This window comes from Nicotiana sylvestris, chromosome 6, assembly GCF_000393655.2.
Source record: "Nicotiana sylvestris chromosome 6, ASM39365v2, whole genome shotgun sequence".
Lineage (NCBI taxonomy): Eukaryota > Viridiplantae > Streptophyta > Magnoliopsida > Solanales > Solanaceae > Nicotiana > Nicotiana sylvestris.
In genome coordinates this window covers 61,955,361-61,975,329 of record NC_091062.1, presented here as the reverse complement: position 1 = coordinate 61,975,329, position 19,969 = coordinate 61,955,361, and the positions used below count along the sequence as shown (strand labels likewise).

General features: G+C 34.7%; 1 protein-coding gene across 5 annotated transcripts; it reads left to right on the top strand.

Moving 5' to 3' along the window:
• The first annotated feature begins 10,049 nt into the window (after positions 1-10,049).
• Positions 10,050-14,960, top strand: LOC104231527 (large ribosomal subunit protein mL102 (rPPR5)). 5 transcript variants are annotated; one of them, XR_712099.2, is made up of 3 exons: positions 10,050-12,296; positions 13,297-13,384; positions 14,508-14,960. XR_712099.2 is itself a non-coding variant. In XM_009784548.2 (2 exons), the coding sequence occupies exon 1, from the start codon at positions 10,112-10,114 to the stop codon at positions 12,278-12,280; it is 2,169 nt and encodes a 722-aa protein (XP_009782850.1). In that variant the 5' UTR covers positions 10,050-10,111; the 3' UTR covers positions 12,281-12,296; positions 14,508-14,960. The 5 variants fall into 5 exon arrangements, 2 of the variants coding, with proteins under 2 accessions (XP_009782850.1, XP_009782844.1); XR_712098.2 differs by having other exon boundaries at positions 13,270-13,384; XR_712102.2 differs by lacking the exon at positions 14,508-14,960 and adding an exon at positions 14,162-14,425 and having other exon boundaries at positions 13,270-13,384.
• Positions 14,961-19,969: the final 5,009 nt, after the last annotated feature.

Below are 19,969 nucleotides of genomic sequence, written 5' to 3'. Positions count from 1 at the left end.
TGAAGGTTTGGAAAGTTCATAAGATTGACCGGGAATTGACTTTTATGATATCGGGTTCGGATTATTATTTCGGGAGTTGGAATAGGTTCGTTATGTTATTTGTAACTTGTGTGCAAAATTTTTGAGGTTATTCCGAGTTGATTTGATACGGTTCGGCAAGAGTTTTGGATGTTGAAAGTTTAAAATTTTTATTTGATTTGGTGTCCAATTCGTAGTTCTAGGTATTATTTTGGCAATTTGATCGCGCGAGCTAGTTCGTATGATGTTTTTAGACTAGTGTGCACTTTTGGTTTGGAGTACCGAGAGGCTTGGGTGTATTTTTGGATCATTGGTTGAGAGACTAGTAAAGTTAAGAATTTGGGAGTTTGAAAATGGTCAATATCGGGTTAAGACGACCTCTTTTCAGTGTTTTGAGTGCGCGAACAGGTCCGTAGCGTGTTCTATGATTAAAATTCATATATGGTTTGTGTCCGGGAGGTTTTAGATGAGTTTCGGGGTGGTTTCGAATCATTTCGGAGAAGTTTGGGTTTTGCTAGTTTCTGGTGCGACACAATCCATTCGCAATTGTGAACCTTTTATGGCAATTGCGAAAATACAATTCATCTGCAATTGTCAATCATTTATGGCAATTGCGAAAACATTATTCATTCGCAAATGCAAAATTTTGTTCGCAAATGAGACATTTGCAGTCTGTTAAATGCTGAGAATTTCGATTTTCTTCATTTTTATATTTTTGAACCCTAGCTTCGAAGTGAGGATTTTGAGAGCCAGTTTTCATATCAAAACATTGGGCAAGTATCTTTAATCAATTTCCAACTATATTGCATGATTTTATACAAGATTTAACATCAAATTCATGAAATTATAGCTATATTAATTGAAGTTGTTTTCTCTTGCATTGTGTGATGTATTCAAGACGTCATTGGCTAGATTGAGTCGAGCGAAGGCGAATTTGTAGAGGAAAAGGCTAAGTTGAGTGTTGAGTTAGCCGAATCGAGGTAAGTGTTTTGCCTAACTTTGTTGAGGGAATTTTTCCTCCTATTTGTCATTGTTTGCTACATGCGGGGGTGATACATATATGAGGTGATGAGCGTATATGTATGTACCGGGATTAATCATGCTCGGGGGTAGATTGTGCTCTAATTGTGTCTTGTAGAATTACGTAACTCTCTTGCTTCATGCTTCACTTGATTTGCCGATATTAAGAACGTAGTATAAAATGTTAGTAATCAAGACTTAGCCTAATATAACTTGATCGAATTTGATAGAATTCCGAGAATACATTGATGTATCTAGTTTGGTCATCTTTATGCGTAATCATTACTACATTGCTACGGTCGATATTTTGAGATGCTTGATTCTATACTTGGGTTGCTGATAAATTGTGATATTCGTGGAAGTACTTGAGTTATACTGCCCTTGAGGGCTTATTGAATTATTGGGGCTTAGAAATTCCGTGATTTAGAATTTGTTGGAATATTCGTCTGAACACTCTCCTCTATGTTATTTATACTTCTTACCTTGTCACTTTATTGATATCATATGCTTAGTAAGGAAGAGTGTAAAGCACGAAGGGTGATCCCGTGCCATTTCATATACATTATCATGTAAGGAAGAGTGTAAAGCACGAAAGGTGATGTCGTGCCATTTCATATACATTATCATGTGAGGAAGAGTGTAAAGCACGAAGGATGATGCCATGCCATTTTATATACATTATCATGTGAGGAATAGTGTAAAACACGAAGGGTGATGCCGTGCCAGGTGAGGAAGAGTGTAAAGCACGAAGGGTGATGTCGTGCCGATACATTATCAGGTGAGGAAGAGTGTAAAGCACGAAGGGTTATGCCGTGCCATTTCATATGCATTATCATGTGAGGAAGAGTGCAAAGCACGAAAGCTGATTTCGTGCCATATACGTTATCATATGAGAAAGAGTGTAAAGCGGTGATGCCGTGCCATTTCATTTATATTGTTATGCTTTTTAATATTGTGTGGTCATGGCACGAAGGATGTTTCCGTGCAGGTGAGGATGAGGGACATGCATTATGATGATCTTTTTTCGTGTATACACTTCCACCCTTACCTTGAGCTGTTATTGTCGCAATTAAATATTCTGAGTGATATGTTGTTATTATCCCGTACTTGACCTCTATCTCAATTGTTGTTGTGTTGTCCATGTCTTTTACTTGATTAACTTGCATATGCCATGCCTATTTCCTGCTTTGAAATTATACTCATGTCATACTTATTATGTCGCACTCTAGCTTAGTCATTCCATCATACCAATCATTCGTGCCCTTGCTTGTTAACTTGTAAAGATCATGTGTTTCCTTCTTATTTGTCATATTTGTACTTAGGCCTCCAATATACTAGTTAATTGACGTTGATACCCCTTGCTTTTCAATTATTGTTATTACTCGCGTGCTTTCCGTTTAGTCCTTTACCGTTGTCCACATGTATATCCTGGTCCATTGTTGTTACTTGCGTATTTCCTACTTTGTAATTCCTATTATTGTGTTTCTGTCATATGGTTGGTTCTGTTATACGTTCATTTGGAAGGATGAGTTGAACGCACGAAGGATGTTGCCGTACTAATTGAATTGTGCATAAATTTATTTATACATGGTGAGGATGAGATAAAAGCACGAAGGGTGTTGCCGTGCCATGTGATTTAATATTTTGTATATACTTCTCATACTAGGAAAGATCGTAAATCTTTTATTGTGGTTCCTTTTAGTAATTGTTGACTGTCTCGCCGAGTTGTATATGATACTTGCATCTGCTATGCTTTGAACTGCTTTACTGCTAATCTAATGTACAGATTATAACAATAAGCATCTTTTAACTAAAAGCCTCGTCACTACTTCGACGAGGTTAGACAAAATACTTACCAGTACATGGGGTCGGTTGTACTGATATTGCACTTCTGCACATTGCGTGCAAATTTTGGATCGGAGCTATTGGTGATGTCGGGTGCTGATTCTAAAGATGTTCGTGCATTTGGATACAACTGCCACTTGTCCTTGGCGGCTTAGGTTATTGCTAATCTGTTTATGTAACCTTCAAACAGAACGTGTATTTATTTGTATTAGTTTTGAAATTCCAAATCTTAGAAGCTCGTGATTCGTACTACCAGGTCTTGGGTAAATTTGTAAATGTTCAGTTATCTATTCTCTATTATCTTATAATCTCAGTTGAGTTGTATTTTCTGTTAGTTGCCTTACATAGCGGGTTGAGTTAGATGTCATCACGACTTGTGGTTTTTGGATCATAACAAAGGTAATAAAAAATGTGAAAAAATATACAAAGAGATATCTTACGTAGTTTGCTTGCATTGCAAAGTTTGATTTACAATTGGTTGTGTTATCTTCGTCCATCTTCTCTTTGCGTTGTCCAATTAATGCAAGACAAAACAAAATGTTTGAATTTTAAGAAACGCATGAAGAAATGGAAAAATAGTAGGGTGGATTAACGGCTTTTTGCAAACTAAGGGTCCCGTCTTTTCATATGTTTTGTTTGAATGGCTCCTTAATTAATTCAGTAACGTCCAGGGAAAAAAATAGTAACGTAAGGTAACATAACTGGTGCATTGTTTGGATAAGCACCTTTTAAGAAGTGACTTTTGGTGTTTTAATATAGCACATGAATGAGGGACAACTAGGATAAATGTCAAAAATTTGAGAAAAAAGATAAATATGATTCATGGATAAAGAGATATGACACATCGCTCTTTCTTTCCCCTACTTTATATAGATACTAGGGAATTTGCCGCGCTTCGCGCGGTTTTAAAAGTAGCAGCCCATCTCGAAAGGATTTTGTTTATAAATTTATTAAGAATTAAAGCTAGAATTTTTCAACTTTATGACTAAAAAAACTAATTTTATATATTGATGGCAAAAATCACAAGATAAATGTTCTTGTAAAATTAGAGCTTAGAAAACTACATTTTTTATTATCAAATATTCTTAAAAAATGAAAAAAAAACTTTTAGGGGAAAAATCATATATTTTTTTGTGGAGAGAGGTTAATACGGGATTCTCTTAGTCTTATATATTTCATAATACACGATCTAAGGACTTGATGTTTTTTAATTTTATTAGATATTAAAACTTTTGTTTGATGAACTTGTCTTCTATTCAAATAAATAAAAGAAAATAATAAAACAAAAAGCAACGAAACTAAAAAATCGGGAAAAAAAAACATATTACGTACATTGCCTGCTTGTAGCACATTTAATTTCCTTCACAATCTTCCCAGAAGCAACTAATTAGTAGTAAATCCAAGAATATTTCTCACATCACTTTTTAATCACTTCCAATTTAACCAAAAGAACATAACGGCACATTTACCTCTTAGTTCCATCTCCACCACATTCAAGCTAAGTTTCTACTTACACTTTTTTAAAAAAAAATACATGAGATAGGCCTTCACGGCTTATTTTAGTTGAAATTAAAATATATAGATTTTTTATTTGTAAAAGATAAATCTCTTATGTGTAAAAGATAGATCTCTAATGTGTAAACAAATCTCCCATAAGTTAAAAAAAAAGACAGGGATCATAAAACTAAAAATAAATTTATAATGGCCCACAAAATCATTTGACTACAATTATATACAGTTATATATATATATATATATATATATATATATATTCCAAAATAGAGGGAATGTGAAGCATTAATTATTACATAAAAAGAAATAGAAAATAATTGATATAAAAATTTATAATACAATGAAAACGTGCTCTCACTTCAAGAAAATTCATACCATTAGAAATCAAATAGGAAATTCACTTCTAGATCCCAAAGAAGAATGAAACAATAAAGAACAACATCAATTGAAAATCATAATTACGTGTCAAACACAACACATCAATGAATTACCAAAAAGCAAAAGTATGATAAATAAAATGACATCCACCATATAAGAAAAATAAAATAGAACAAACAATACTTGGGAACATTTATTGTCAGGCAAAAATAAAACATCAATGAATTACCAAAAAATAAAAAATTATGATAAATAGAGTTACATCCAAGGTAATATTGTTCTAGGCCTAAAATTACAAACAAATAAAGAATCTATAAGAAAAAGAAGATTCCAAAAGAATGACAAAAAGAATGAAAAAATAAGTTGGTGGAGGAGCAACTGATTAAATTTGTATTACTTTCATCCAAAGACTATTTAGTTTGTATTATACTAAATAATGTTCTAAATTTATTCACAGTAAGAAATTGAATATGTGTATCTTATAGGGAAAATGCATAAGTACCCCCTGACCTATACCCGTAATCCCAACTACACACTTTTTCTTTGCGGGAATTCTATTACCCCCATAAACTTATTTTAAATGGAATTATTTGCACCTTTAACGCTGCCGTGGCAGAGTGTGTGTATTTTACTCTCCCAAAGGAGAGTGTGAAGCAAGAAAAAACGATTTTCGGATTATTTTTTATTTTTTTTTACCATTTTTTTCTTACTTTTTTTTCTTTTTCTTTGTCTTTTTTTTTTTTTTTTTTTGTTTCTTCTCTAATTTTGGCGGATATTCATTCATCGCCGACTTTGTCTAACCATTTTTCTTCCATTTTTTCTTTTCACACACAAATTAAACTCTCAAAAAGATCTATTCATAAGCAAAGCAAAATACACTCGGATTTGGGGGAAAAAATTCATCATTGGAAAACCTTCCCACGCCGGAAAAAAATGATGTATTGAAATTTTAACTGAAAAAAGTTTTCTCAGCTTATATTCGTTTTTATTTCTTTTGCTCTTCCTCCCATACATAAATTACACTTTCAAGAAAAATTTATATATATATAAAACAAAACACTTAGATCGAGATAAAAATTTATCGCCGGAAAAAAAATTCGCCGAAAAAAATGGTGTTTGCGAAATTTCGACGACCACCATTTTATGCCGCTGGCGACCAAAACAAAAAGAAAGAGAATGAAATAACCAAAAAAAATGAAAATAATAAGAAATAAGAAAAAAGCATAAGAAAAGGAAAAAAGAATAAAAAAGTACTAAAAATACATGTGGGGGCGCGTGTAGCTCACCACTTGCCAAGAGTTTGGTTGTCAACATTAAGGGTGCAAATAATTCCATTTAAAATAAGTTTAGGGGGTAATAGGATTCCCGCAAAGAAAAAGTGTGTAGTTGAAAATCCGGGTATAGGTCAGGGGGGTACTTATGCATTTTCCCTATCTTATGTATATAAAATTTTCAAGAAAGATACCTGGAACTATTCCGAGAGCATTCACAGTTTGAAAGTTTTGTTTGGTATAATAACACCTGCAGTTGCAGGATTTTCCGTAGTGGCAATACCAATTTGATGCATGTAAAAAATTTGTTAAAAATTCTTCAATAAAAGGTGGCAAAAATATGAAATTTAGAATTACCTGATGGAATATGATGATTTTACTAAGCTTGTTGGGAAGCTGACTGAACCTTGTGTGTAAAGTCTCTAGCATTTTGTTGAGTTCTTACTACCTTCAAATGTTATAATTTTTAGGAAGAAACTGAAGAGGTGGGGAAAAGAAGAGGAAGAGATAAATGTGCAATAAAGAGAATTTAGAGTGAAGCAGTAGTTATTGAGTCATTTAATGTTATCAAATAAGGCACATAAAAATAGAAGACAAGAAAAATAAGAGGGAAAAAGCAAAAAAAGGAGATAAAAGATAAATGTGTTTCTTGGCCAAAGAGGCATGCCACATCATCTTGTCTATGTCCACTTATATATATATATATATATATATATAGATAGATTTCTATCTCTTTCTCTTTCACTTACATTTATGTTAATTCTTGTATTTGATTTTCACCCTTACCCCCTATTTTTATCTGATCATCTGAACTATCTTTATTTTCAACTTTCACACTACTATCTTTCATCATCCTCAACGATGTAACAACCTCATTCTCCTCGTAACCTTCTCCATTTCTCCCTATTTTCGTCTCACGTAAAGGAGATTTCTTCGCAGGCTTTACATCCTTTGGTACGTCATTCTCCTCGTAACCTTCTCCATTTCTCCCTATTTTCGTCTCACGTAAAGAAGATTTCTTCACAGGCTTTACATCCTCTGGTTCTTCACTTAAATCATGCGTTTCACTCTCACCAGAATCACTCGTATATCGCTATCCCTTATTAGATTGCGTCTTGCCCGCAGTTTCTTCTGCGGTTTCACTACGGATGACGACTCCTCTTCTTCTCTCCTTCTCACCCTCTTGACCACTGAAACCCTTTTCTCACGGAGTAAATGTTCTATAAGTGGTTTAAGAAAATGCTTCTGGGGTTTACCTTGGATCCTGTAGCCGTTGCACCTCCATTTCTTGCTGTCTGACCTTTTGCAACGGAGATCATCCGGCGGCTTCAACCCTAGCTCCATAATCGTCTCGTCGTTCCACCACTCGTCCTCTTCTTTCCCCGGCCTCATTCCGACCTGTTGATGATAAGTATAATTGCATTCACATATACACTATCTTTTAACATATATAAAGTATGTATTATAGATGTGCTCCCATGATGATTATTTTCAACTTTCGTTTGTTTTTCTTAGTGTACAAATTAAAACATGTGAAGCGAACAAAGAAAATGGTTTGCTTACCATGGTCATGGAAAACTAAAGGATACTCCTCCCTCACTTCATGCTAATTTTTATATTCTTGCTATGAGATTTTTTATAATTAATATTTTTTTGTTTAAAAAATGTATAATTCCTTATTCTCTTTTTGTATAGGATAAGAAGGTCTTTGAAAAATTCAAAGTAGGAGATATTTCGAGCAATACAAAAAAATTTGCAATGCTTTATATGGTAGCTCTCAATTGGACCATGTGATTTTCTTTGGCCATGGCCTAAACATATAGCAACATGATATATTTGGTTGATCGTGAGGCATTAATGAGTTAAATGATCGCAAACTATACTTGTGATTTTTTATTAATTGTCAAACTTGTGGTTTTTTATAAATTGCCAAGTGTGCAGTAATACAATTACTATCACAAACTCCCGCTTGATTTGGATGCTTTGTCCTTGGACAAAAAATATTTTACATTCTTAACATCACTTTAGTGATGATCAATTTTTATAAGATGTTCTTGAATGGTCTCATTGTGCTAGAATCTTCAGTAATGATTTATAAACTAAGGGGACAAGAAGTTTAAAAAATTACATCTTGAAAACAAGACATCAATGGATAAGTTGAACAAGAAAATTTCACTTAAAATTTACCATTAATTTACTCTTTTCTCGCCCAAGTGAACTTCAAACATAATTGTCTCTTCGTTTTTTACCTTTTTGCTTTTGGGGGTCTTATATGACAGAAATTATAAAATATTTTAATTGGCGGAGATGATCTTATGGAACAAAGGAATACTTTTAGGATGTTATTTTAGTTTTGAAGGAAAAGGGTTTTTGCCTGTATTTAGAGAAGTGATTATAGTTTTTTCCTGAATAACGTGACGGGTACTAAGAGGTGAGAAGAAAAGATATCAAAATGAAAAGATAGAGGAAGAAAAAAAGGGAAAAAATGAGAACCGAAAAAATATATTAATTAGAACAAGGAGCAAGTAGTAACTATTTAGAACAAACACATGATAATATTTATTTTGTTGTCTCAATCACCGTTTGGACACGTGTTGTTCTGTTAGTGTTGGAGAACTTTTTGAAAATGTTCTCTCGAAGAATTTTTTAAGAACAAGGAGGATGAACTATTTGAAAACACATGTTATTATCTGTTTCACCACCTCAATCACCATTTTCACGTATAAGTATTGTTCTATTAGTGTTTGGACTGGTCCTTTGAAAATGTTTTGTTGGAAAAATTTCTAAGAACTTTTGAAAATAATTTGTGTTTGGATAATTTAGTTTCTACACAATCACAATAGACTTTCTTTCTTTGAGATGTTTTCTTTTGATTCAAAACACTTCGATTTCTTGGCCAACAACAAGCAATTATTCTTTGGCGAACAAATCTTGATTACTATTGATTAATGTGCTAATAAAGTATTAATCTAATCCCATCGGTTAAATCTCAAAAGTAAAAGATGCATTGGGATCTAAATTTGCTTAAAACAAATTTCTGTCGAATATCATATAATCATACGAATTAGAACCGTTTTTGTTGAGGTGAAAAAAAAGGAAGGATGAAAATTGAAACACCGGAAAAAGGACCATTTTTCATTAAGAAGCTAAACACAAGAAAAGTAGAAGAGAAGTTCCTTTATTTACTAATTTCAAACTTTTATATTACTTCTAAGTTAAATACATATGAAGAAACCTTCTCTTTTATTTTCTTCGCAATATACCAAACAAACAACAAAATAAATTATGAACATCTTATACGACAAATAAATAAATGAATTTCTCTTTTCTTTAAGTTTTTCCTTTCCTTTGTTAACCAAATATGCTAGAAAGAACTAGGACACACATAAATAGCTCTTCACAACTTATTATTTTATTCTTTTAACCATTTAAATATTGGAAACCATTCATTTCATAAATATAAAGGTTCTTTAAAATCGCGTGAAGCGACACAAGTTCACTAGTTCATATAATAATGAGAGACAAAAAAAACTGCATGACTTTAATCTAGTAGTGAGAGTGCAATGCATGTTTTTTGAGTTAGATGCACGTCATGGTTAAACTCTACTCTATACAAAAATATGATAATAAGTGAAAATGATAAAGGAGTGAGTTTATTATTCATTGAGTTTTGAACCTTTTACACTTGCCTAGGGGATTACTTAGTTAAAAAAGATGAGAAACAAAAGAACTTAGCTTTATGATATATGGATCAATCAAATGAGACAAAAATGCATAGCTAATGAGAGAATCTAAGTTGAACTTTTAAAGGTAAAATAACGAGAAACATAAAAAAAAAGTATATGCATAAAAGAAGAAAAATAAAATTACGTAAATATATTGTTTAAAGTTAATATGAGAAAAAATTTATTAACTCACTCAATCTTAGCTCTATCAAATTTTAAATACATACTAAAATTTAAATATATATTAGTTCAGATTTTGGCTTTTTATATATATAAGCCAGTGACTTCACCTGGCTGAACCCTAGAGCCGTTTTTCAATCGCACAACAGCAGATCAGCAAAAATGGCTTCTCTGTGTCGTTTCAAACCGAAAAAACTCTCCACTATTTCACCAAGATCAACATCCTTCTTCTACAGCTCCGAATCCCTCAACAACCCGGACCCGAGCACCCGAATTCCGACAACTCACAATCCTAAAACCCCAGAAAAAGTAGAAGATCTCATTTGCAGAATGATGTCTACTCGCGTGTGGACTACACGCCTTCAGAACTCCATTAGGAATCTTGTTCCTTCATTTGACCATGAACTTGTTTACAATGTGTTACACAATGCAAAAAACTCTGAACAGGCGTTACAGTTCTTTAGATGGGTAGAAAGATCCGGTCTTTTCAGGCATGACAGAGAAACCCATTTCAAGATTATTCAGATTCTTGGTAGGTCTGAGAAGCTTAATCATGCTAGGTGTATACTTCTTGATATGCCTAATAAGGGTGTTGATTGGGATGAGGATTTATGGGTTTTGATGATTGATAGTTATGGTAAAGCTGGGATTGTTCAAGAGAGTGTCAAGTTGTTTCAGAAAATGGAAGAGTTAGGTGTTGAAAGGACCATTAAATCCTATAATGCTTTGTTTAATGTGATAACGCGTCGAGGGCGATATATGATGGCCAAGAGGTATTTCAATAAGATGGTTAATGAGGGTATTGAGCCGACTACGCACACTTATAATCTGTTGATTTGGGGTTTCTTTTTATCGTCTAAGCCGGATACTGCGATTAGGTTCTTTGAGGCTATGAAGAGTAGGGAGATTAGTCCTGATGTAGTGACTTATAATACTATGATTAATGGCTATAACCGGGCTAAGAAAATTGAAGAGGCCGAGAAGTACTTTGTGGAAATGAAGGCGAGGAATATAGAACCGAATGTGATCAGTTATACCACCCTGATAAAAGGATATAGTTTGGTTGTGCGAGTAGATGATGCATTGAGATTGTTTGAAGAGATGAAGAGTTTTGGTATTAAACCGAATGCCATTACGTACTCAACACTGTTGCCTAGTCTATGTGAGGGACAGAAAATGTCTGAAGCTAGGATGATTTTGAAGGAGATGGAAGAGAAGTATATTGCACCAAAGGATAACTCTGTATTCATAAGATTAATCTCTGGACAGTGTGAGGCAGGTGATTTGGATGCTGCAGCTGATGTTCTGAAAGCTATGATCAGGTTGAGTGTTCCCACCGAGGCTGGGCATTATGGTGTCTTAATTGAGAATTTCTGCAAGGCTGGTGTCTGCGATCGAGCTGTCAAATTGCTGGATAAGCTTATTGAGAAAGAAATCATCTTGAGTAGTAGTTTGCCTATGGAACAAAGTGCATATAATCTGATTATTGATTACCTATGCAATAATGGCCAGACAAGTAAGGCTGAAACTCTATTTAGACAGTTGATGAAAATTGGGATTCAAGATCCTGTTGCCTTTAACAATCTCGTCTGTGGGCACTCAAGAGAAGGGGCTCCTGATTCGGCCTTTGAAATTTTGAAGATTATGGGCAGGAGAAAGGTTCTTTCTGATGGTATTGCTCACAAGTCACTTGTTGAGAGCTATCTGAAGAAAGGGGAGCCTGCTGATGCTAAAGCTGCTTTGGACAATATGCTTGAACAGGGACATGAACCCGACTCATTGTTGTATAGATCAGTGATGGAGAGCCTGATGGGAGATGGAAGGGTTCAAACAGCAAGTCGAGTGATGAAGATTATGTTGGAGAAGGGAGTCAAAGAACACATGGATTTAATTTCTACTATCTTGGAAGCCCTCCTAATGAGGGGCCATGTTGAGGAGGCCCTTGGAAGAATTGAATTGTTGTTACACAGCGGTCTCTCACCTGATATTGACGGTCTCTTGTCCGCTCTATGTGACAAAGGAAAAACAGCTGCTGCTCTAAAGCTGTTAGATTTTGGTTTAGAGAGAGATTGTACCATAGACTTTTCAAGCTATGATAAGGTGCTGGATTCTCTTGTAGCTGCTGGGAAGACACTTAATGCTTATTCTATGTTGTGCAAGATGATGGAAAAAGGAGGAGTTAAAGATCACAAGAGTTGTGAGGAGTTGATTAAGAGCCTCAATCAAGAGGGAAACACAAAGCAAGCAGATATTCTAAGAAGAATGATCATCGGAAAGGATACAACTCTTGACAGCAAGAAAGCAAAGAAAAAGACAGCCATTGCTACCTGATTCCGAGAAGTTTTAGGTGAGAATTTCTGAAACAAATTATCTGAAAGATGATGATGAGAATTTTGTTTTTAGCAGAATAATATGAGAGATGCCATTTGGTATTTTCCCCTTTCTAAGTTTTTGCATTCTGGAATCAGTGATCATATTTTTTATGCATGAATTTGTCTATTACATGTTTCTTCTTTCGATTGTTAAATGTCTTCTACAAGTTTCATTTGCCTATAACAATTAGGGAACGTGGTTTGAGGTCTGATGACATATATATTCTGATGGGAAAATTGGTTCTGGTTTTCATCCTTTTGAATGTCTAAGATATAGTTTCGGTCAATTCAGAAAACCGATTATCCAATGATGGGCAATTATTTATTTAACTTTTTGGGGGAGGCCTCTGTTTGATTTCTTGGTGCCTTAGCTGAAAGTTCGGCACACAAATGTTTTGTCTCTTCTTTCTTTTTTTCCTGAAATATAACTAGTTTTTGATTTGTTCTATCCTCTTCAATATTTTACTAAATACGGTGTTTGTTATATCTTCACTAAAACAAATAGAACGAAATCAACGTTGTGGTGAATGCCTAAGACCCATGAGTCAACCTCTTCCTCTTGTTTTTCTCTTCTTTTAATTGGTTGTGTTCTCAATCTAATGTTATTTTTCCTTTTGGAGTTCCAAGTGGCAAGTGTCTTATTTTATTCCAGGGATTACTATTTGCCCCTGGTTGTAGTTACAATGATATCTAATGAAAACTTTTGACTTATCCAAAAAAGAAGCCTTTGCATTACTCCTGTTTGTTCTGTGAGCTGTTATGCGTGAGAGAAATTGTAATGAGCTCTTGTTGTGCCTCCTGTTCTACATAAATCTATGATAGACCAACCTATCTTAAACCAATTTCTTTTCCTGAATTTAATTTTCCATTAGCTTCTTTGCCGTCATAGTTTTTTTGTGTGTTCTTTTTTTTTTTGGGGTTTAATCATCTGTGTCTGTAACCCGCAAGGTCAACTAATTTGGATTTGTGCCATAGAAAACCCACTATGAGGTTTTAGCGCTCCCTACCAAGAGAGGACTCTATTCCCAGGGCTAGAACTCGAGAACTCCGACTAAGGATCAAGGTACCTTTACCATTCCACCACACCCTTTGATGGTTTCTTTGCCGCCATAGTTAATAGTGCATTCCTATGTTTGAAGTTCATTCTCTTTGTTCATTTCTTTCCTTCTTTTATGACGATATTCCTTATAAACATGGTTCACTATCCTCCTGCTATCCCGGTTAATTTACAAAATATCGGTCTCTTGCCCTTTCCTTGTCTGATTCCCATGAGAGGCCTACAAAGTTCCTTGTTAGTCTGTAGACCTTTAAGATCTGAAATGACCAACCCTTCTCCTTCATGTCTAATGCTGATAAATACAAGAAACATTGTGAAAAAGAAAAGTAAAGGAAACAAAAAAGATTCAAATAAAAAGAAGAGGAAAAGGAAAGACTGAAATCTTCTTGATGGATTGATCTCTTATGCTAACTTACTGCATATAGCTTTTAGATATAAAGCAAATGAAAGAAACCTGAATCAACAACCTGGATTGCAGTTTGTTTATGAAATGAGCTTTATTATAGCAGCCAATTTATGTCTATGAAGTATGACATGATTTTAGTTGTTTACGGTTAGCCTGTCTGTTACACCCACGTTATGTAGCTTAAAATAAAGGCTCCAAAATCTGTTGCTGCTGTTGCAAATTTACACTAGTATATCATTATAAGACTCTATATCTAAAAGAAATAAAGCAATCAGTCCTGCAACCCTGCCATTAGCTTCAGCAAGTATGGCATTTATGTGTCTTTTCGGTTGCACTTGTCTATTCGTTTTTTAACTTCCTTTTGTTGTGTTATATAGGGTTTTCATCCTTCATCTCATTGATGTTGTTTATGTCAATGTCGGAATGATACTGGATGACGAAGGGTGACCATTCTGATTGCTGTTTGGATAACATGCTCTCGTTTAGTCAATGAGAATGCGTGCTTTAGTTAAAATGTTTCATATTGGCTTGTATAACATGAAGTATGACGAAGGGGTGCACTTTGATCCTTAGGCTTGAGAGTATCGATGCGACAGTTTCTGCAATTTCATTTGATATATCTATGTTACTATTTAGTTTTATTGTTCTTCTTACTTTAGAAATGATAGAGGAACAAAAAAGAAAAACAGTTGACGCTGGTTTTATTTTCATGAATGGAAACAGGTTATGCTTCAGCCAAACCATCTTTAAGTGCGCTGAGCTTTCCCTGGCAATTTAAATGTGGAAACTGTTATTATGCAAAAGTTGACAACTTGTTTTCAGAAGTGAACTTCCTTCATTTCCATTGCAAACTTCAACTCAATCAGCGTAAGATACTAGTCAGAGTTGGTTCATCTGGGCGTTACCAAGGGGTGAGGTTACAATAGGATTGCATCATGGTCAAGTATAAACAGCGATGGGCGTTTGTTTTTTTCTTGGTTGGCCCGTAAAATGGTTTTCTTATTTAGCTTTTCTGAGTAGCAACTCATGTTTAACTCATAGGAACACAGAGTCAATCTCTCTGAACTTTGCTGCTTGATTCAAATTGAATTTGGGTACGGTATGGCAAACATCTACCCGAAGTTTGGGCAGATAAATGTGAGTTTTGCTAACTAGTCAACATCATTTTCCGTTCTATTTGTTCCTTGTGTTGAATCTGAGCTGTAGTTCTCCATTCTTAAGCTTTTGCCCCGATTTTGGAAGGGTTCTTTTAGTCAATAGGATCACTTACTTTTCTCTTTCCGGACCTCATCACTTCAATTCAAGAGCTAAGTAATTTCCTAATTACTGGGCTGAGCACATCCGTTTGGGATTACTGCACCTCGAGCTAATGATATAGCAATCTGAATCCTCTTCACTAAAAAATTATACATGTATATATAAATGAATTCTTATATAAATTGTTCTATCCTATTAATAGAAAAGAGCCATTTTTTGGACTCCCTTAACGAAATTTGTGCCCCTGCCTGTTCCTACCATTAGATCTGCTATTTCGGGTATGCTAAAACTTTGAAGGGATACAGATGAATACTAAAGTTTAAAATAGAGTTTGTCTTTTTCTCTCTTTTAAGTTTTACACAAGAAAGTGCATCCGGCGTCTTGATAATAAAGTGCCACTGAGACTTAAAGTAAGTTCTACAAAGTGGTTGTTAGACCAATTATGTTGTATGGGTGTGTGAAGTCTTGGCCAATTAAGATCTCTCATGTACAGAAGATGGAAGTAGCGGAAATTAGAATGATAAGATGGATATATTGGCATACTAGGAGAGATATGATTAAGAATGAAGATATTCGAGATAAGGTGAGAGTGACCTCTGTGGTAGACAAAATGTGAGAAGCACGATTGAGATGGTTCGGGTATGTGAGGAAGAGAGACATAGATGCTCCAGTAAAGAGGTGTGAGAGGCTAGCTACGGTCGGGCCAAGGAGAGGTAGACGCAAGCCGAAGTAGTATTGGGGAGAGGTTATTAGGTAGGACTTGACATATTTCCAGCTTGTTGGGGACATGACCCTTGATAGAAGGGTGTGGAGATTGAAAATTAGGGTAGTAGATTAGACAATCATCAAGCATAATTCTTTTTCGTACCTGAATTGCTTTTCTATACCTGTAGTACTAGTGTATTAAGGAGAGCTGATTAGACAGGACATGACACATCTTAAGCTTGGTGAGGACACGACACTTGATAGGAGGACGTGGAGATTGAAGATTAGGGTAGTAGATTAGACAATCATCCAGCATAATTCTTTTTTTTCGTACCTGTATTGTTTTTCTATACTTGTAGTACTAGTGTATTCTCAGATTTTCATTTCTTAAATTTCTAATACTATATGATATTTCTTTTGCTTCAGTTATCTTTTTTCTGATTGTGTTTATTGTTTCTCTTTACGTGGATTCTCATTTGTTATTTTTTCTTATCCTATTTGCAGTGATTATGCGTTTCTTGAGTTGGGGGTCTATTATAAATAATCTCTCTAGCTTTTTAAAGTGGGGATAAGGTCTGCGTACGCACTACCCTCCCCGGACCCAATTTATTGAAACTACACTTGATATGTTATCGTTGCTGTACTTTAACAAGAATGTGAATGTGGTACTAGTAAGAAGCCATTTCTTTTGGCTTCTTCTTCAACTCAGTTTCTTCCCCCGGCCCAAATTATTTAATTTAGTGTTTTTTCCTTTTAATAAGTTGTGTTTCACATAATAAAAAATAAAACATCAATTTTCTGTTTCTAAATTACCCTGGACTGTTCATGCTTCGAACATGAAAAATACAAATCACTATACTCTTTATACTTATCAACTTAGAAAGATACAAATTTAATTAAGGTAATGTACTCAAAATCCATCTTAATTTCTAAGATGTAGTTTTTAAGAGATGTACAAAAAAGAAAAAAACATCAAATAATATGAATCAGAGGGAGTATAATTTTATTACTATAACAAATTTAGCTTTTGATGTATTCGACACGAAAGTGAAACAAATGATCTAGCTTGCGTTTATATATCTGATTGAAATTTGAAAAAATGAGTTTCTGAAGATGAGATGAAAAATAATTTTGAAATTTGAAATTGTGTTTGGACATGCATTTTAAACGAATAGGTTATCAAACAAATAGGTTATCAAAATTGGTTAAAATATATAAACAAATAGGTATTTGAAAACAAAATTTTAAAAAAAGAGAAAGGTAGTGTGCCGTAGCATCTTATCAAACGGGACAAAGTTTTTCGTATATACTCTTCAATGTTATTTAGCAATGGCCTACTTGCTATAAAAAACGTTTTGTTTTTCGATATTATTCACAGAGACAGACGAATGGAGAGAAAAGGTGAAAATGGCAGGAGGAGAGGAAGAAGCAAGTGATATTAAGGAAGTACATCGTCACTGGCTAATTTCCTAAAGAATCAGACATGGACGTTAGGATTACGATCACGCCCAACTCTAGTCCTAAAAAGGATAAACAATCGCTGCAAATATAATCCGGTCTAAATTTCGGAGTCAAATTTCACAGAGAACTAAGGTTTAGCTATATCTATTTAATATCACTAAAAAGACAAGTTTGAACAATTTTCTAAAGTTTAAAGATTGAGATTTATATTTCTAACTAATTAACTAGCAAATACTAAAAAGCGGTAAAATTATCAACTAACGAGACTAAAGGTTGGAGACTAAATTAAGGAGGTCTAGAGTTGTGATTTCCCCAATTGTCGGAATCCTTCCACTTATGTTCCCTACAATTTCGCCTATGTATTCTCTACTGATCGCGAGCACTTTATGTGCCGTAATTCTCTCTCGAACAACTACAACAATTTACTAGACATATTCTCTCAAACTACGCTAGTTGGCTTCATCTAACCGCTCATTATGACAACGTCAAGGCTTTGTTATTTCTAAACCTACCTTTAAACCCGTTGTATTGATTTCTCACATACATTAGAAGTGGCGTTGTTCAACAACCACCTAAATATGTATCCTTTCTCAAGCAACACATAATAAATAGGCACAGTCAATCGATGGCCATTCAATCAATAATAATAAACACGTAGTTGAACAAGTAGAGAAATCCAACGGCTCAATTATATAAAAACATAACAAGATTTTATCCTACAAAAGGTTCCATCAAAACTCTAGATAACAAATTAGCTATTCATAATAATATGTAAAACTACAATACTAAAAGTCATAACCAACAATGAAAAAAATTGGAAGAGGAAGGAAAAACTCGTAGAAGAATTTCCCGCCTTGCTCCTATTGTGTCTCTGCCTCTTTAGGTCGAATTTGTGTCAAAAGTATGTTCAACCCCCTCAAAATACCGTTTTTCCATGTATATATACCAAGTAGGGTCGGGCCCAAACAACTATACCTTCTCCTACGGGAAGAAAAATAATATTTCAGGTCTGGAGGCTCGCGGTCGCGGTATTTTCCCAGTGCACTGCCTCAGTCCGCGTTCAGGCCCGACCACGTTTTTCACCCTGTTCCGTTTGGAATTTAGAAAAACGTAAAACTTGAAAGTTGTATCCCTTTGAGTTAGCTTTCCAACCATATATTATATAGCCCAAATGGAGTTCGGAGCAAATAGTTATGTCTATTTTACTAGACAGTGCGCAATATGCCTAATCGAGTCTTCATTTGTTCTTAACTATCAAATTTGACCCCCGAACACGATCCCGGCTTAATTCCTTGGGCTTTTGCTCAGACTTCAAAGCTCCAAATCACTAGAATTCATTCCATAACATCTATATAGCTCGGAATCACTCCTACAAGGCATAAAATACAACATTAGTGCAAAACACTAGCGATTAAAACTCAAACTCAATTAAAGTGCAGTAAATTATAGAGTAATAAGCGACTAAAAAGCCTATCATCAGACTATCACCACTAAACTGAACGTTCCAAAAGGTGAAGAATATATACTTGTACATGAGAAATCGCATGGGAGCGCAGTTACATCGAATCCTTCACTCCTAGCCATGTAATTACTGGATGGGAAGAATACAGTATTATTGCAGCTGCCGACACTCTTACTAAAAGTAAAAAGTATAGAATTTCCAATTTCCTAGAGTCTTAGGTAAGTGAATCCACCATGGAATTGAATCTGTTTCTCCTCTTCTTTTATAGGATTGACTGCTTATATATGTTGGTTTCTTCTCCAAAGAAAGGAGAGAGTTTTTGTTTCAGCTATGTTGTTGGAAGTGCTGGAACCAAACAAAAGCTTTGTAAGCTACAGTAGCCTGCTGTTTTTATTTTGTGCAGCATTACTTATAAGCAGAGAATAGGGAAGGAAAAGAGTAAGAAGACCGTAATCCTGAGCAAAATGATCTGTCAATATTTTATTGCATACATGGTTTTCAAGTAACAAATCACGTTATAACAGTCTCAATTTTGTGCCTGTCATATTTGGAGTTCCAGCTGTTTTATAGAATTTGGAAGTCTGACGAAAAAACTGCAAGTTATGTATAAATTTATTCCCATATGAAAATTAATTAGTTGTCCAGTTTTTTAGAGACTGCTGCCTACAAATTCAGTTTCTTATATGTCAAGAAACAATGGAACTTAGACTCATTTGTAGAAATTGGGGTTCGACGAGGCTTTCAACAATAAATGTAAAATAAGACTGCGTAAATAAACCCAATAAGATTTGGCTCTTCCCGAGATTTTGAGTTTCGCGCATCTAATTACCCTTTTACTCTTGATACTACCAGGTGGAACGTCATTAAACCATATAGGATCTGTTCCATCGGCTCATACCATATAGTATTGGCCAATCAAAATAGGGCATGAATAACAACCATGACCGTTGGCTCGTGCAGCCATATGGGATCCTTCTCTGGCCCACTCAAAGGTTTGAGAGTCTTGTGACAATATAACAGACTCAACCTTTTATGTCGAATGGTGAAATTTCACCTAATAAAATCGCCTCCTAGATTAATTATAGTGGTATTTCCAATTACATACTCATACCTTTGGATTATTTAAAAGCTAAATTATTGAAAAAATAGCACGGGCTAGCCAGTTTTCGGATTGGTCATTAAAAAATAGCCAGCATTTGCAAAGTCATTGAAAAATAACCACTATTTTGTTGCAACACGGAAAGTTCCAGCATAATATACTGAAAATCGGTGTACCTGTATATGGACTTCCAGCATATTA